Genomic DNA, 18784 nt, shown 5'->3' on the forward strand with positions numbered 1-18784 from the left:
TCAACTAGGTTTTACCAAAGCCTGGTTGACCTAAGGGGGAGGGAAACACTCAGCTCAGGTTCCCCAAAAGACTGACCCCTAACCATAGGACCAGAGAACGCTCTCCCTTTACCTCCATGTCAAGAGGGCTCCTGTGTAATAACAGCAGATTTCAACTGAAAGAACTGAAAGCCTTAAACCCTACTTAAAAGAGGTCTCTGGGAAAACCCAAAGACAAGAGCAGAGAGACATCTTTTCAGACTAAAAGCACCTCCACCTCTCCCACTATCGCCCCCTGCCCAGTACATACATACATCCTCCGCAGAAGAAAGAGAAAGGGAGTTTCAAATGTTTAAGCCCCAATTTTAAGAAGATTGTTTTTGATGATCAAGATCTTGTTTGCAGCATCTGGCAAAAGTCCTGCTGATCCTCAAACAAAGATAACAGGGCATGACTTGTCCATTTTGGCCAAAGGCATGACCGTTCTGATGGAATAGAGCAAAAGAGAACCCTTGAAATTACAGTGTTTCCCCGAAAATAACACCTAACCGGACAATCAGCTCTAATGCATCTTTTGGAGCAAAAATTAATATAAGACCCAGTCTATATTATATTATATTAATTATATTATATTATATTAATTATATTATATTATATTATATTATATTATATTATATTATATTAATTATATTATATTATATTATATTGATTATATAAGACCGGGTCTTATATTATAGTAAAATAAGACTGGGTCTTATATTAATTTTTGCTCCAAAAGACGTATTAGAGCTGATTGTCCAGCGAGGTCTTATTTTCGGGGAAACATGATATCTTAAAAAACCCAGGCGGACATCGAAGGGAAACTAAATCAATGACTCTGTATTAAGTCAGGGCTGTCAATACCCTAGACTGGCAGATCACAGCACAGTTTTTACTTTCCCAGGTGGTTCTCTTCCTAGGTTTCAGTGGTTTGGATCGACTGCATTCTTTCCCTCTGACACAGTTATGCATTGTATGGAAGCTTTCACTCACCTAGGTCCAGATGACATTGTTATAAAACCCCAGACCCATGAAGCACTGGTATTTCCAATGGGAAATTGTGGGAATTCTAAAATCTCACAAATAGAAGGCTCCATGAAGCAAGGATCATGAGTGTGTTTGCTTGTCATTAAAACCACTGTGCTTAGCTCAGTGCCTACCTCATAGTAGGTACTCAATAAATATGTGTTGGATGAATAAAAAAAAATATCCACCACAAATGTGGGCCTGGAAGAAAGGTGCACAGTTCAAATTTGATGATTTCTAAAATACTTTTTAAAACTATTAATTCATTTAACAATCACTGAGTGCTTTCTACATAATAGGCACCACAATTCAGACATGAATGAGATGGTGTGCCAATTCTCATAAAGAGGGAGGATGGAATTTACTATAAACTTAGCACTTCTTATTCATTATTTCGTCATCCCAACAACTCTGTGAGTTAAGTATTAACTACTTGCCCTCCTTTGCAGATGAAAGAAACAAGAGACTTGCACAAAGTCCCACATCTAGTGAATGGCAAAGCCCAGAATTTACTCCAGGATTTGAGTCTACACTGTACTTTCTCCCCAAAGTAAATTTAAAATCACAGTGTGATCGTCTGTTTTGTGATATTTTGTTAAGGAAACTTAGGTCCTCAAAAATTGAGTTATAAACAAATAGTTTCACTGGGAAAAGAGGTTTAGGCTCTCAATCCCAAGTTATTTACATTAGAAAAAAATTCCAACAATAGAGGTGCTTTAAAACCACATGAGTGTGTAAGCGGAGGCTAAAAATAATAAACTGCTTGAACAAAACAAATGGAAATTACCGAGTTAAGTCTTAAATAGCATCTAAGACCCAAGTCAATGAGTTTCTAAATTATCATTATCAAAACTGATCGCTATGATAAACAAAGCACAACACTGAACAAGGATGGTTGAAGTCAAATAAAGTGCAGCATAGCTCACTTTGCCAGCGGTGAACAAACCATGAAACCGAGAAGCTGCCCACTGCTGCTCTGAGCACAGCTTCTTGCCGAGGCCCTGGCACTCATTCCTGACTGTGTTTGAATCATAACCAGTAGGTATTCAGAATACGAGCTGTGTTCCCAAAAAGATCTATTGTGTTAGATCCTATTTGCTTTATAAATGTTCAGACTGTAGGAAGGAAGCCTGAAATAGAAATTTGAATTCTTAAGACACAAGAGCAATTTAGAGAAATGCTTAGGGTCTGGCTGTTTTGTAGGGATAGGAGACCCATTGCAGAGGTGGCCACATGACCTGCACGTCTGGGGGTCACTGAGAGGCTCCTGGGTCACTTGTTTCCCTGGACCCTAAAGCAGTTTTAGGAATCGCCATTTCTTCCCAAGGGGTGAAAATACACAGGGTCTGGAATCACCTGCATTCATATATGGGCGGAAACTTTGAAAACAAGTTGGTTGCACTTACCCTGCTGGATCAGATGAGGAATTGGGAAAACAAGAGATCCATGAGCAAACCAAAATTCTGGCAGCTCAGAAAGCACACTGGATGTTGGGAAATGATCTAAACACAGTCCTAAAAGATATGGCCCAATCCTAGTGTAGTGATGACTCTGGCTTGTATTTTTATAGCTTCTTGCAATTTGCAATGATTTCATAACAATTCTGGGAGTGAAATTACATTCCTATTTTTATTGATGAAGAAATTGGAAATGAGCAAGTGATTCACAGCTAGTAACCATCAGAGTAAGACTCAAATCCTGTGTCTTCCAATTCCATAGTGAATAGACTTTCCACTATAAACTTATAGGATGACTTATAGGATATATTCCTAAATCCTTAGGAATATGCTTTGTAGGAGCAATGGCCTCGTATCAGACCTGCATTTGCCTGCCTTAGATGTTCCATTTTTTAGTCATATAATTTGGGTAAGTTCTTTAACTTCATTAAGCCTTAATTTCCTCATCTGTAAAATGGGACACCATAACACACAGCACATGGGATAATGGTGAGGATCAAATGCAATATGCATATAGCGTGCTCAGCACAGAACTTGGCCGTCATCAGAGCCAGAAGAATGTTGAGGGTTTCAGGGCACGTTGAGGGCATGTACTCCGGTGGGGAGGAATCTCCTTTCCTCCTCGGTAGGTCAGCATGCCTTGAACCACAAAGGCCCCAGGTGACATTTTACAGCATGAAAAGCGACAAGGAGATAAAACTTGGGACAGGCAGGGAGTGCTTGGGGCCTGAGCACTGAGCCTAGAATGGCTATAGAGGAATGTCCACTCCACAGGGAGCTTGTCTGTGCCTCCTCCCACAGAGCCGCCTAACGCAGAGACGACCATCCATCCCCACCTGGAAAGCCATGGAGTTGGCAGCAGCCAGAAATATCCTCAGAGGCAGCTTGGCCTTGTATGACCTGTGGCTCCACAAGCGATGGGCACCGGCGGTCACACCCAGCGCAGTCAGGAGGAAGCAGAAGTAGGCTGCAAGACAGAAGCAGGGAGAACGTCAGTAGATGTCACCGAGCTTTTAAACATTCCCCATGCTTTTTTTCTCTCCTGAATAGGGACCCATGTGAAATGGTGTCAGGGGAAGAATCTGCAATGTGAAGAATCAGTAACTTGGGAAAATACAATGTTTTTATTAGCTTGTAGCTTTCCAGTACCAGGCGAAGTGGAGAAAACTTTCCTCAAGAAACTTTGACCTTTGAACATAATTTTTTTTCTATATCAAACAAATCTTTTATTTGCTAGTGCTTCTTGCCAGTCTTGATGCAAAGTCACAACCATATTAGTGTACATTTATAATTTGGTCTTACACGTCCACTCTCGGTGGAGCTAAGATTGATCTCTATGTTGCCTCTTAATTGACACCTGTGTCAGGATGAGTTACGTGAAGAGCAGATTTCTAAGTGGCAGTGCCCATTATCATGGCTCCATAGACCTTGGTTTGAAGGAAGTCAGGCCAGACCTAAAGGCAATGAAGTCTGACACAGGACCAGTAAAACAGAATCAGGGACAACTATGATTTGTCTTCTAGAGATCTTCACTTATACCGTCACTACGAGCTGGGCTGGCAAAGATGGTCCGATGAGGAATTTTTTAAAAGCCAACCTACAGTGGAGCTTATTATCTGCCACATTTAAACATGTTATCTCTAACCCTCACACATGTGTTACTGTCTCATTTTACAATTGAGGAACTGGATCTCTGAGAGCTGAATCCTGCACTTAAACCCAAGTCGGCCTGGTTCTAAAGTCTTGCAGGAGGCCACATGCCACCCCCAGGTGGCAGCGGTGGTTTGCTCTGTGTGTGGAGACTTGGGAGACGTTATAAGTGCACGGTGAAAAGGGGACACACAGGGAACAAAAAAATCATGATTCCAGAGATTATTACAACTACGACATAGTGGTTTTAAAGCAATGTACACACATAATGCTAAATATATTGGATTATCTTATTACAACACATCAAACAGTCCCTTTGGGTTTGTATTATTATTAGCCCCATTTTACAAATGAGAAAACAGAGGCTTAAAGAAGTGAACTATTTCTCAGCATCACAAGCTTGGAGGTGTCTTTAAGAGTCAAACCCAAGTCTGTCTGAACCAAGAAACGAGTTCTCGCCCTCTACGTGCCCCTTTGCTTCTGGGAACATCAGGTAAGTTTTATCTTCACTTCTCTACACCCCACTGTCATCCTTAACAATGGATCCAATCTAAATTTTTTTTTTAAAGATTTTATTGGGGAAGGGGAACAGGACTTTATTGGGGGAACAGTGTGTACTTTCAGGCCTTTTTTCCAAGTCAAGTTGTTGTCCTTTCACTCTTAGTTGTGGAGGGTGCAGCTCAGCTCCAGGTCCAGTTGCCGTTTTTTCTAGTTGCAGGGGGCACAGCCCACCATCCCTTGCAGGAATCAAACCGGCCACCTTGTGGTTGAGAGGACACGCTCCAAACAACTGAGCCATCCGGGAGCTCAGTGGCAGCTCAGCCCGAGGTCCCGTGTTCAATTTTAGTTGCAGGGGGCGGAGCCCACCATCCCTTGCGGGAGTCGAGGAATTGAACTGGCAACCTTGTGGTTGAGAGCCCACTGGCCCATGTGGGAATCGAACCGGCAGCCTTCGGAGTTAGGAGCATGGAGCTCTAACCACCTGAGCCACCGGGCCGGCCCCAATCTAAATTTTTTTTAAAAAGTGAGCAGCTTCCTTAATTGGGGGTAGAGCCCTAAACCAGGCTACAAATAGGTAGGATCAGGCAGATTACCCTACACAATTGCTTCTAGCACTCAGCACCTGCAGGGCCTCCATAAAGAACATGTGATCAACTGTGAGTACGTCCCTGCACAATTGTGAATGGTCCCAGACCAGGAGGAGTTCTTAATGCTTCCTGTAATAATTCCTTGGGAAATTTACTAGAGTAACTTCAGTGACAATATCCATATTTAAAGGAAGCATAATATTACATCTTCCAAGAACCAAGTCGGACTAATCTTGAGCTCAATCCAAGATCAAGATCCCATGGGTCTAAAAACAAGACTCACCCTTGGCACTAAGACTAATGAGTCTTTGAATACATGTGATTTTCATGAACTTGACAAATCATTCCTTACTTGAAAGGCTAAAAAAAAATTAAAATCTGCCCATAAATCACAGAAAGTGGCAGTAAATAAAAAGTTCAGGCCTCTTTTGTTAATGTAATTTAACTCTGGTCATAAGTCCATGAAATGGACAGTATTTCCCAAGTCATCCCTGGCCTTCACGTCTCTGTAATATTTTTCCCAACTGTCAGGTAGTTAGGGAACAAGTGAAATCTATACCGGAAAAATTCAGTATAACCCTATTTTGCTAGTGGACTAAGACACTGGACCTTGGGTGCAATGACATGAATTCTAAGACTCCATGAAAAACATTGGCTGATCCACAGTTCCCAGGCAGGGCCTTAACACAGACTATGGCACTGTCTTATACTTTGTGGGATCTCAAATACTTCAGGGGTCACTTACATGGTTGATCTGTCCATGCCTGGAGGGAAGGGGCCCTGACAATGGGCTCGAGTCAGAGCCTGTACTGGCCCAGGCCTGGCTTAGCCTAGTATCCTTGTCTTCCTGGCATTGGGAATAAAGATATGACCCAATCCTTTTCTCCCTCTGGCTGAAAGACTAAAGGTCACATACCAAGGCACGATTGCAATAGTAAAGAGCGAGGCTAAGAAAGGGAGACAGGGAGATGATGGAGATGTGAACGAGAGCTTGAGAGAGCTGCCTGCCCTGAGCCACTGTTTGCAGGCCCTCGAGCTCCATTCTTCCTCATTGGATCCCGTGAGCCTCCCCGGTATTTCTCCTCCTAGTCATGTGAAACAACCAATTTCCTTTTCTTGCTTAAGCTAGTTTGCACTGGGTTTCTGATAGAACCTCTAGGAAAGAAAGCAACCTTCTTGTCATAGCCCAAATGAGGATAAACTGCAAAAACCCTGGGCAGGATATGAGGATTTACAGGCTGTTCCATTAACAGAACTCAGTTTCCCTATTTTGACAAGGCTAATTTGAAAGGTTCTTAACCGCTCTTCTATCATCTTTGTGGAGATTAATATCTAAACTAATTTTTGATGGATGCTGGCTGACTGGCTGTGAGGTAGTAAAGTATTCAGACACAGAAGTGATAACTTTGAAAAAAACGAAGAAGAAAAAGGAGTAACTAGCAGTATTAATAACTCACAGAGAAAGGAGCTAGATCAATATAAACCAAATTTACTTGGGCTGACAATAGTTCAGCTTATGATTTTTAGACATTATGATGGTGCAAAAGTGGTATGTATTCAGTAGGAACTCTACTTCAAATTTTGAATTTTGATTTTTTTCACCAGGCTAGTGATATGCAGTAAGACCGTCTCTCAGGACACAGCTCCCAATCACGTGATCACAAGGATAAACAATCAGTACAGTATACTGTGTTGCCAGTGGTTTTTGGATATTTTTTGCGTGTGTCTTTGCATTTCATCATGTCTACAAAATGCCTATCTGTGTCTGCTACTTCTGGTGATTAGAAGAGGAAGGCAATTACTCTTGAGATGAAACTGTAGGCTAATGTAAGTGCTCCCAACACGTTTAAGTTAGGCTAGACTAAGCTATGATGTTTGGTGGGTTAGGTGTATAAAGTGCATTTTCAACTTATGACATGTTCCACTTATGATGGATTCATCAGGATGGATTAACCCCATCGTTAAGGCTATGAGCATTTATTTGTATATTGGTCTGAATGCAAATAACAGTCACCAAGTCTGGTTAGCTCAAGCCAAACAGAAATGTATTACAAAGATATTGAGTAGCCTACAGAACTCATGGGAGGGTTGCAGAACAGTTTTGGTACACAGCCTCCAAGATGGGTCCAGTGCTCCCTGCCTCTTGTATCCATGGCCTTGTGAGGTCTCCTCCCGTTCAGTAACTTGCTTCTAACCAAAAGGATGTAGCAATATTGAGGATGTCATTTCCATGATTAGATTAGAAAAGATTACTACTTCTGTTTTGCTAGTAGATTCTCACGTTGGCTTTGATGAAGTAGGCTGCACGTTGGGAAGGCCCATGGGACAAGGAACTGAGGGTGGCCTCCAGACAACAGTCGGGAAGAAAATGAGGTGCTCAGTCCAACCGTCCTCAAGAAACCGAGTCCTGCCAGCAACAGCATTAAGTGAGCTTGAAGGTAGATCCTTTCCCGGTTGAGCCTTCAGGTAAGACCACAGGCCTGGCCACCACATTGCTGCCTCATGAGAGATCCTGAAGCAGAGAACCCAGCTCAGCAGTACATGGGTTCCTGCTCCATAAAAAAAACTATGAGAAAATAAATGTATTAAGCTCCTAAATGTTGGGGTAATTTGTTCTGCAGCAATAGGTAACTAACGCAAGCCTAAAGGAGAAACCTTCCCCTAAGGGAAGGAAGACATGGCTTAAATCCTGGTTTAATAACAGTTTGCCATCTATAAGGACAGAAAGTAGCTTCATATCGCTGGGGCTGGGGCAGGCAGGGTGGAGGGAGAGAGGACCAACTGCTAACCGTGTATAGGGTTTGGAAGGTAAAAGGTAACAAAAAGTTCTAGAATTGATTTTGGTAATGGTTGCAAAAGGCTGTGAATATACAAAAAACAATGAATTGCACACTTTAAATAGATTAATTGTATGGTATGAGTTATAGCTTAATAAAGCAGTTATTGAAAAATTACTGAATTCCTATTAGATTTTGTTACTATGTATATTTTCTCTATGTAAAAATAAAATAGACATGTCACAAAACAAAAAGAAACAAATCAAACAAAAATCAACCATTTGCCTCGGATGCCACCATAGACCTCATCATCCCTGGACATTTGGCATCACTGGACACTCATGTCATACCCTGGACCTTTAAATCTTCCACAGCTGCCAGGAAGAGTCTGTATTTGACCCTACACCTATGTCTTAATCTCTGAAGACCCAAGACTCCAAGGTAGAAACACCTAATTGCCCATGCTTGGATCACAAGTCCAAGCTCTAGCGGCCAGCAACAGAAGAGGGAGAATCCACTCCTCCTTCGGCTTCCACAGGAAGGCAGAGCCTCCCATCTATCCTGAGTGCCCTACTGGGGCGATGTTTGGAGAATGATTGTGGTGACCCCCTCTGGACCACACAACCAGAGAACAGTCCTGGAGAAATGCTAAGAACCCAAACTTAAAACTCCCTTCATTCCGGATCTGATCAGAGAGAGAGAGATGGACAGCCCCCTTCAAGCCCTATCCCTGAGCACTAGACAGAGGAAGCAATTGGCAGAGCTCTTTAACCCTTGCTTATTACCTGTGTCTCCCTAGCATCACAGTGATATCCAATAACTAATAATAATAATAATGATAATAGCTACTATTGACTGAACTTTCTATGTGCCAGGCTGTTCTAAGCACTTTATATGTAGTAACTTACTGAATACTCACCTCAAGGCTAGCGGGTAGGTAATAATATGATCTCCAGTTTACAGATGAAGAAAACTAGACAGAAAGTGAGACAGCCAGGATATGATGTAAGGTAGGGAGAGCCCATACTTGGAACACCCCTCCTGGCTGCTGCACCAGCTGGAGGCTGCCTTAATTCTGACGGGAAGAGTGTGAATGAATCATGTCCTTTTAGTCAGCTCAAAACCCAAGCTGAAGGTCAAAACCCTTATTTTGTATTTTTGCCTTTACCAACTGGCAAGTTTGCTTATAGGAACACCTTCGCCATCATCCTGCATCCAGTTCAGCCTCAGCTTGTCATAAATGTGAGCACCAGGCAAGCTAAGGCTTTATGAGACAGTTTACTGAGCTCCTGCTGTGGACCAGACACTGAGCTCAGAACTAGGTTCATAAGGTGACCACACAAACATGGCCCTTTCCCTCCATGTTAGAAAACAGGGGTTTTCAAACAGGAGTTTGGAAAGAGAATTTCTTACTATATAATTACAAAGTATGGTAAGTGCTATAGAGGAAATGAACAGAATAATATGAAAGGTTAAAGAGATTAAATGGGGGATAATTTAGTTTGCAGGACCAGAGAAGACTTTGCAGGGGAAGTGAGAATTAAGCTAACCCCTAAAGGATGAGGAGGAGGGAAGATTCAGGCGGAGGGACCAACAGATGGAAAGCCCTAGGCTGGAGAGAAAGATCTGCTAAAAAGCCTGTGTCTGACTACCTCATACCCACTAAGACAGCTACTATAACAAAACAAGAGCAAACAGGAAATAACAAGTGTAGGTGAGGATGTGGAGAAATTGGAACGCTTCTGCACTGCTAGTGGGAATGTAAAATGATGCAACCACCATGGAAAAGTTTGGTGGTTCCTCAAAAAGTTAAATATAGGATCATCATTTGATCTATCAATTCCACTTCTAGGTATATACTGTGTAGGGGTTCAGAGTCTCCCCAGAATGTGGCGTGCAGATTATTTTGAGGTAAAGATAACTGAGGCCCCAAAGACTCAGGAAGAGCTTTTTGCCTCCCTCTTAACTTCCTAAAAGAATAAAGAGCCTGGTCCGGAAAGAGCACTACCCTCAGAGATACCTACAGAGTATGGGTTACGTGTGGTAAGGAGACGTGGCAAGGTCTGGAGACCAAAGTCCTCTCTGTGTTCCAGTGTCTCTGCCTGGCATGGCAAACACTGGTTTTTCCATCTCCATGTGAAAGCCTTTCTCTCCTTTGAAGTCCCAGACTCCTGCCCCTTCTTTTTAGTTCAGAATGGCACATAAGCCCCAATTGCCTGACTGCCTAGAGGCCTTCAAATTTTTATGGAACCTCTGTACTTATAAAATTAATTTTTTTTCTCCTGTTAATCTGTCTTATGGTAATTTGATTATTAGACCAGCCAAAGAACCTAAAAGGGTAGAAAGAAAATGTTTCCTCCCAGACGACCCCAAAGAATTGAAGGCAGAGACTCCTGTTTACCCATGTTCATAGCAGAATCGTTCAAAATAGCCAAAGGGTGAAGCCAACCCAACTGCCCATCAGCAGATGAATGGATAAACAAAATCTGGTATAAATATACAACAGAACATTATGACCATCAAGTGGAATGGAATTCTGATACACGATACAGAACATGGACGGACCTTGAGAACATTATCCTAAGTGAAATCAACCAGACACAAAAAGACAAGATAAGGGGATTAGAAAGTACAATCAGTAACCACAATATTGCCACGGGGATAAGAAAGACAGTTTGTGGAATATAATCAATAATGTTGTAAAGATTTTGTAGGGTATCTGATGGACACTTGTCTTACTAGGGAGACCACTTCAGGGATGGTGTAGATGCCTGATCACTACAGTATACACCTGAAGCTGAAGCTGAATAATAATGAATGACATCTATAATTTATACATATACATATACATATACATATACATATATATATATATATACACACACAAGAAGACAGCATAAGGAATAGAGGTAGTGGAAATGTAATGGCTGTGTGTGATGTCAGAGGGATAGTAGATTGGGGGCGGGGGGTTATCACTTTGTAAGGGGTGTAAATGTCTAACTATTACATTGTTTTTTACACCTGAAGCTAATAAAAAAAAAGGCAAATATTATATAATACCACTTACATGAGGTACCTAGAATAGGCAAATTCAGAGGGACAGAAAGTAGAAAGGGGAAGTACCGGGGAAAGCAGAAGGGGAAATGGGAGTTGTTCGGTGGGTACAGAGTTTTTGTTTGGGATGATGGAAGAGTTCTGTGGATGGATGGTGGTGATGGTAGCACAACATCATGAATGTACGTGATGCCACTGAGCTGCACACTTAAAAATAATAAATTTTATGTTATGTACATTTTATCACAATTTTTTTAAAAACAAAAGCCTGTGTATGAAGCCCAGGGTAAGAGGGGGAGGGGTTCCAAAAAAAGGTTCAAGGGGCTTACATGTAGGGCTGGTGAAGCAGCTCTTGGGAGCCACACTGAGGGGACCGGGTGCTGTGCTGAGAGCCATGAGAATCCATTAAAGGACTTTAAGCATGGAAGTATCTAGAAAATTCATGGAAAGAAGAGGGGGGAAAACAGTCACCACCCCAAATCAATCCCTGTTAATATTTTGCTATAACTCCTTCTGATACTTGTTAAAACAATCTTCCTTTATCCACCTTCAAATACTTTGCACACATAAGATCATTACAACTCCTATTATGGGAGTGATACGATGAAAATATCAATATTTATGAACAAAGTGCAAAAGGAAGTTGGTTCCCTTGATTTCTTAAACCAATGCACAATAATTTTCTCTTTACAAAAAATGCACCAGCACTGCCTAACAGAGTGTCAGAAGGGAGGCTGGAGAAGGGAGTCTACTCTCGCTGAATGCCTCCCATGGACTGTCACTTCACCAGTGTACCTAATTTTATTGTTTTGCCACTATGAGGTAGATATTATAATCCCCATTTTACAGATGTGTACAACCGAGACCCAGAATCCTTAACTAAATGCCTTGGGATCTCACAATGACTAAGCTCGGGCCCAAACGCCAGACCAGTCCATCCCCAGACCGTTTTCCCTGGTACAGTGGTTCTCAGTCATGGCCATACACCTGGCAATCACCAGGAATCTTAAACAGAGGCTGGGGCCCAGAGTGGAGTGAATCAAAGATGAGGGCTGGGAGAGCAGACAACTCTCTCCACTGGTGATTCTGCTGCACAGCTCTCTCCAAGGTTGCTACAGGCCCAAGAAACTGCTGCTCTATAAGGTATGCCCTCTTTTAGAGACCATCTTGTTCCATCCCCTCAGTTTTACAAATGGAGAAACTGAGATCCAGAGAGCACTGCGCTCCCTCCAACCCAGCCATACACAGACCCTCTGTGGCGCCCTCGCTCCCTCGGGGCTCGGGGTCAGAAAAGACCAGGCTGCCCTTTCATGTGAAGTCTGGGTCCTGTTCACGCTCCCCTCTCAGCAGCTCCCTTTGATGATGCCAGCTGCCCTCTAGGCCCTGCACAGCGAAGCTTTTGGTATTCACGCCCCCACGGGGGGGCGGGTGTACAGTGGGGCTCAGGCCGCTAAACCTCAACACGACAAGCACACCCCGACTGTCTTCCACCAAGGGAAGGGGAGAGGTGGGGGAAGCAAGCAGAGGCTGAAGGCTCCTGGGCACAGGGCAACAAGGATGTGTGTGGGGGTGGGGGAGTGAAGGAGTGGGCACTGCAGTGGGAGAAGACACCGTGCTTGCAAACCTGCTTTCCATGGGAGCTCAAGTGTTTTGAAAGTCACTTTTGGGCTCTGGCCAAGAAATGACTGTTTCTCCTCTCCACTCCTTCCCAGATTCAGAAGATAGATAGGGACAGGCCAACAGATCCATAGATGGACAGACACAGATAGAGATACATATATCTATACATACATATGATTGGTTAAATGGACCTGGGATTGCACCCCCAGTATATCACGTATCAATGTGACTTAATTTCTAAGTTTTGGTTTCTTCACCCATAAAATGGGGAAGATAGGTACCTGCTTTACAACAAGCATGAATTTGTTATAAAGATTAAACGGGGTATGCAAAACGCAAGCCATGCCTGGTGAGGAGTGAGCACTGACACATATTATTGCCCGGGTTATGAATGCCACCCCACTGCCTCTATAAAACATCCCTCCCCTGATAAATAACACCCTCTGAAGACACCCACACTTGCATCACTCTATGCCTGTGGTTCTCCAAGGGGTGAGGGATTTTGCCTTTTGCCCATCTCCCAGGGACATGTAGCAAAGTCTTTAGACATTATTAGTTGTCACAAACCAAAACTTGAAGGGTGCTACTGGCATCTAGTAGGTGAAGGCCGGGATGCTGCTAAGCATCTTCCAATGCCCAGATGCTCCCTGCAACAAAGGATGAGCACTACGGAAACGTCAATAGTGCTGAGACAGAATCCTGCTTTAATTTCTTAGGAAAGTTCTAGAAACCTTTCCTGTCCATGCTCTGGTGTAACTACCCCTGTCCTTGCTTCTTCACATCTCTCTGGTTTCATGGGGAGTTGTAGGAGTAATTTATCTCGGAAATTACTTAATAGCAAGCCTAATACAAAGGACTAGGATGACAGATCAATAGTATTTTAGGTCACTGACTCTTGAACTTTAACTTGCCACACAGATCACCAGGGGATCTTGTTTAAATGCAGATGCTGGCCCCACTCCCAGAGATCCTGTTTCAGTGTGTCTCAATTCACTGGGTCTCAGGAGGGACCCATCACTCTTGTTTCTAACAAATTCACAGGCGGTGCTGCTGCTGCTGCTGCTGCTGGGCCAGGGGCCCAGAGTATTAAGCTGACTGGCCACATTTGAGAGAAAGAGGGCCCGATAAAGGACTGCTAGTGACAAGGCCAGGCCCTCTATGGCCACACACCTCAGGAAACAGTGTTTCAAAGAGTTTCAATTAGACCTTACATCTTCCCTTTAAAGGTTTGGCTTTGCCAGGTTCGAGATTCTGAGGCAATTTCCTCCTGCGTAACTTTTCAACAATTCTCTCGAAAGTAGAACATTTTCACAGGGTCTTGGAGATGACAGGCTGAGAAGCACAGGGTTTCTCTTTACTATTGAAATCTTCTGAATTCTATTATATTTACAATAACCAGCAGCCCCTTTTTGCAACAGCACCTCCTTCCACTAAGCCACCTTCTATTGTGCTGCACATAGGCTGCAAGAAGACATGTTCTCTCCTCCCATGGGATGAATCCTTTCTTTAAAAAAACGTTTTTGTTTTTTTTATTATTAGTTTCAGGTGCACAAAACAATGTAATAGTTATACATTTATCATTTATATCCCTCACACAGTGACAACTCCCCTCCCCCATCCACTATCCCTCTGACATAACACACAGCCATTACATTTCCACTGTCTCTATTCCTAATGCTGTACTCCACTTTTTGTAACTATACATATATATAAAACTGTTGTTGACATTCATTATTGTTCCGCTTCAGCTTCAGGTGTACAGTGCAGTGATCAGGCATCTACATCATCCCTGAGGTGGTCTCCCTAATGAGACAAGTGTCCATCACATACATGGTATGAATGTTTAAGCGACTGCCCACATCTTCTAAGAAGAGTCAGCAGAAAAGAAATGGAACAAGAGAGAGAAGATATATTTCATGCATTTTACATGTACTGCCTATCTGCCTCAACCATCTTTCCTGCTTCCAGTTAGGTCCACTTAGATGGCTCTAAAATCCCGGGCAGATGCTATTTCTCCTGGTTGATTTACAGCTTATATGAGAATCAGAGTGAGTCAGAGCAGATCACTAAGAAACACAAAATTATACATAATGTGCTACTACTCTGCTATTGCATCACATTTCTTGCAATTCAAACAAAAAAGAAGGGAAGAATTCAGGTCCTTTCCAGAACTTCATTCCATGTATACAGGACTCACTTCAAGCGCTCACACTAGACCAGGCATCCCTGTTAAATGCTTGCTGGCCCTTTGTGGTTTCCAAGATGGCAATCACCACATTGTATTTAAATAAGGAATTATTGGTCTGATGCCATCTTCCCTTCTAAAACATAATCTCCGGGAGATCAGGGATCACGTCTGTCTTTCCAGGTATTCTCTACTGGTATCCTGCAACTAACTAAGCTAGAGAAAAATACGCAGCCATGCTGACTGGTCTCACTTTCAAATTCTTGACCACTAACTTCAGTGGGGTTTTAATATTACCCAGCAATCATATTACATTTCCCTGGTCCTACGCACCCCCTTTCTCCTAGACATCTATTTCATACCTGCTCCAATCACATCGCCCCCAACATCTCCATCGCCCCCCTCATGTGATAACGCTGCTTCTGATCTCATTGAGAACAACAGAACCTCCTCAGGCTCCTCTACCTCTCCCCACCCTCCAGCATCCGAGCCTGTGTACACTACTATTTCTCCAGGAACACAGATGGCCAGGTCACACCCCCTTTAAGGCTGGCCCTTCCTTGCGCATCTCATCTACTCCGTCCTACTCACTAGCTCTGCCATTTTCCCTTCCTCGACGCATCATCAATCACCTCCCTCCATACTATTCCCACGGCCTACAACCACAGTGTCATTTCTCTCTGTTAAAAAACAAAATTAAAAAACCTCTCTCAAAATTAAAAAAACTCTGGGACCCTGGATGACTCATTAGGTACTCAGCCTGCTATGCAAGTGATGGACAAGCACAGTGCCTATTAAACGAATGTATCCACAAATCACCTGGGAATGCTGGGAAACTGCCGACACTAATCCAGTAGGTCTGGGCGGGGCCAGAGGTTCTGGATTGCCAACAAGCTCCCAAGTAATGACCCTGCTGCTGTCCCACAGACCACAATTGGAGTTGCAAGGCAGTGGGACTCATTAGGACCAAGGAAACCTAGCTTTTCCTCTTGGTTTGTGATGAAGGCAAAAAGATATTTAGTGACAGAGCCCTGGATGGCAGTCTCGTCTCCCTACAAAAAGCCCTGTGCTTGCCTTTCCTGCCTTCCTTCCTTTCCTGCTTTCTTTCTTCAGGTACAAAGTGAAAAGGTTCATTTCATGTAGATTTTAAAATTTAGAAGATGAGACAAGGACTTTCTTCCAAGCATGGCAAAAACAATTCCATAACATAAAAACGCAGGAACTACCAAAAGATCCAAGGCTGAAGAGCATCTATGCGTGGCAGCAGCACCTTCAAGCCTTGGTGGAAAAAGATCCCTTGCCTGGAACAGAATTTGTTCAACAGAACTGTTGAGAGCTCTTAATAATCACAGAATGGTGTTGACAGCCTTTGTCCTAAAGGAAAAGATGTACAAGTTGACCAAACTGAATGCTTGGGGGTAGGGAGGAGAAGAGTTGTTTTCTTTAGACTAACACTGTTCTGCTTCCAGCTCACCTTTGCAAATATTTGGCATCTGGTAGGAGTGGCCACACGTGTAAGAAGAGCTATATTTAGAGAAGCCAACTGCTTAACTTTTTACTAAAAATACAAAAAAATATCAAAGATATTTTATTATCCATCAATATTTATTCAGGACAACATCAAAGCAAATCCTTGAGAGATAACTGTTAAAGACCATAACCTAGTTCAGACTGAAATCTTTCTATTGTGGCTCCCTGTTCCCTCTAGGTTTTCTTATTTTCTTCTTCAAAGACTCTTCCTCTCCCTCAAGTAACACAAAGCTTCTCTTGGGGGAGGGGGAGAAATCATGTATTAGGCGCGGGAATCAGAGCTCGCTGGAACAACTCATGGAGAACACAGGCTCCTTACACAAAGAGGTGCGGGGTGCACAGGCTACCTGTGAATTGCCCACTTGCTGTTTCCCAGCTGGGGTGGTGGGGGTGGTTACCATGTTACTCTTTCTTAGTCTCAGTTCTCCTATCTGTGAAACAAACAAAAGACTAGCTCAAATAGTTGTGGTGAGACAAATGAAAATGTATATAAGGTATTTAGCAAATAGCAGGATCTCAATAAACATTACCGAAAACACAATTACTCTTCTCACTAGGCACCAGTCAACCAGTGCCAGGCTTAGAATGGGTGACCAGGAAGCAGTGCCTTCAGGGGAAAGGATGCCTCAGGTCTCCTTTCAGTGACTTTTTCTTACTCTGATCCTCAGCTCTGCCAGGTTCTCGTAGGTCAATTTGGGAAGAGTCAGCACAAACAGAGTTCATGATTCAGGATACCTTCCATCATTCATCCCTCTCTCTCTCAAATAATCAAAATCAAAACACAACTATCAAAATTAGAATTAGAGATAACAGAGTACAAAGTGAATAATTCACTGCACTATGGGTACACTAAATCTCGTTTTTTATCACTTATTCCATTTTGATTTTCTCTTGGGCAGTAAGAGTGTGTGTGTGTGTGTGTGTGTGTGTGTGTGTGTGTGAAAGAGATAGAGATGCATGTGCACGTACATTTTATATTGCTATAGTTATGTACAAGCTCATTAATGTCTCTGACCATAAAAGGGAAACTGTAATACCAAAAATGTTGGTCCCTCTGAAGAAAGACTAAGATTAAAAATGGCACCCAAACTGGTCAATTTGGGGGAAGGGGGGAAAAAGAATAATTTCTGCCCTCATCATCTGAGTTATTTGGGTAATTATGGGTCATCACTGCTCTCTCTCTCTCTTTCTCTCTCTCTCTCTCTCTCTCTCTCTCTCTCTCTCTCTCTCACACACACACACACACACACACACACACACACACACACACACACACAAGCAATTTGTCCAATACAATTAAGGCAGCTAGTGGTCGAGCCCGGACCCAGCATTTAAGCGGGAGTTAGCAGGAACCCGATCATCAGTGAAGCAGGACGACCTGGATACCCAGATCCTCAGAGGGCTGAGCGTTGAGCCCTAAAGGGGCATCTTGAAGAAAAGTTCTGACAAGAGAAACCCAAGGGACCACTGCTGCTTTTATGTTTGAGACAAAAGAGCTGGGAATTATCGTAAAAATTCAAGAGAAGCACTGCTTTCTCTCGGTCCCCATGTCTCCTCAAGGATCTCCTCATTCTCCTCACCCTCTCTTCTGACCAGAGAAGGTCCTCCCTGAGAAGGGGCTTGGCATGAACTCAGTGCCTTCTGACCAAATTTCTTCCATCTAGCAACCAAAGGCCAAGGACAGAGATAAAAAACGTTCGGCAGTGAGGTGTACTTGCTTCCCCCGAGGGAAAATCAATGACAAAACATAGTCTTTGCAAGGTTATTTCTTAACACGATGTTTCTGCCTTAAACAGGAAAAATAAGTCGAAAATACAATACTACTGAATTCAATCAAGATACCACAAAATCCCCTTCGATTCTCTGATTAGTGACAGCATCACTGAGGTAGCCTGACCTAATCCACAAACTTTGGTTTTAAGAGTATTCTTCACACATTTTTATTCCTGCCAAGTCTCTGTAAGTTGTTGTGAATAACCCAAGGCAGGTTTTTTTTTCCAGCACAATCTAGCGCCTAGTTTTCTAATCTTCACTGGTTTTGATGCATAAAATCAAACCTAATTTTAGTAACTTGCCTTAGCAAAATGTAATTATTCATTCGTTCGTTCCTCGGGAAACGTGTGAGTATCTTGCAAATGCCAGGTTTTCTGCCAGGTACTAAATATAGGAATGGTCAACAATCCTCCCCAGGGAGCTGCACAGCCTCCAGCTCCTCAAACCAGTAGCCGTCAGGCTATAATCAGCCCACAGACTTTTTAAAAATTGAGGCAACAATTAAAAACAGAGGATTTCAAATTTTAAAATCTTTGTCTGGCTTCTCCCAAAAAAACGGAAACATGTGGCAACAGCAGGCCACTTCCCTTTTCTGCACGATTAACT

The 18784-nt window shown here is 42.9% G+C and overlaps 1 protein-coding gene across 2 annotated transcripts in view; it reads right to left on the reverse strand.

Moving 5' to 3' along the window:
- SCD5 (stearoyl-CoA desaturase 5) overlaps positions 1 to 18784 on the reverse strand; it is a 142761-nt gene that overhangs the window by 56711 nt on the left and 67266 nt on the right. For both annotated transcript variants that reach the window (XM_019731353.3, XM_074324282.2), the window contains exon 2: positions 3338 to 3468. In XM_019731353.3, the coding sequence (XP_019586912.2) occupies positions 3338 to 3468 (131 nt within the window). The remainder of the gene's footprint in view (positions 1 to 3337; positions 3469 to 18784) is intronic.

This window comes from Rhinolophus sinicus, chromosome 1 (genome assembly GCF_057876585.1).
Source record: "Rhinolophus sinicus isolate RSI-liver-muscle chromosome 1, RSI-T2T, whole genome shotgun sequence".
NCBI classification, from domain to species: Eukaryota; Metazoa; Chordata; class Mammalia; order Chiroptera; family Rhinolophidae; genus Rhinolophus; species Rhinolophus sinicus.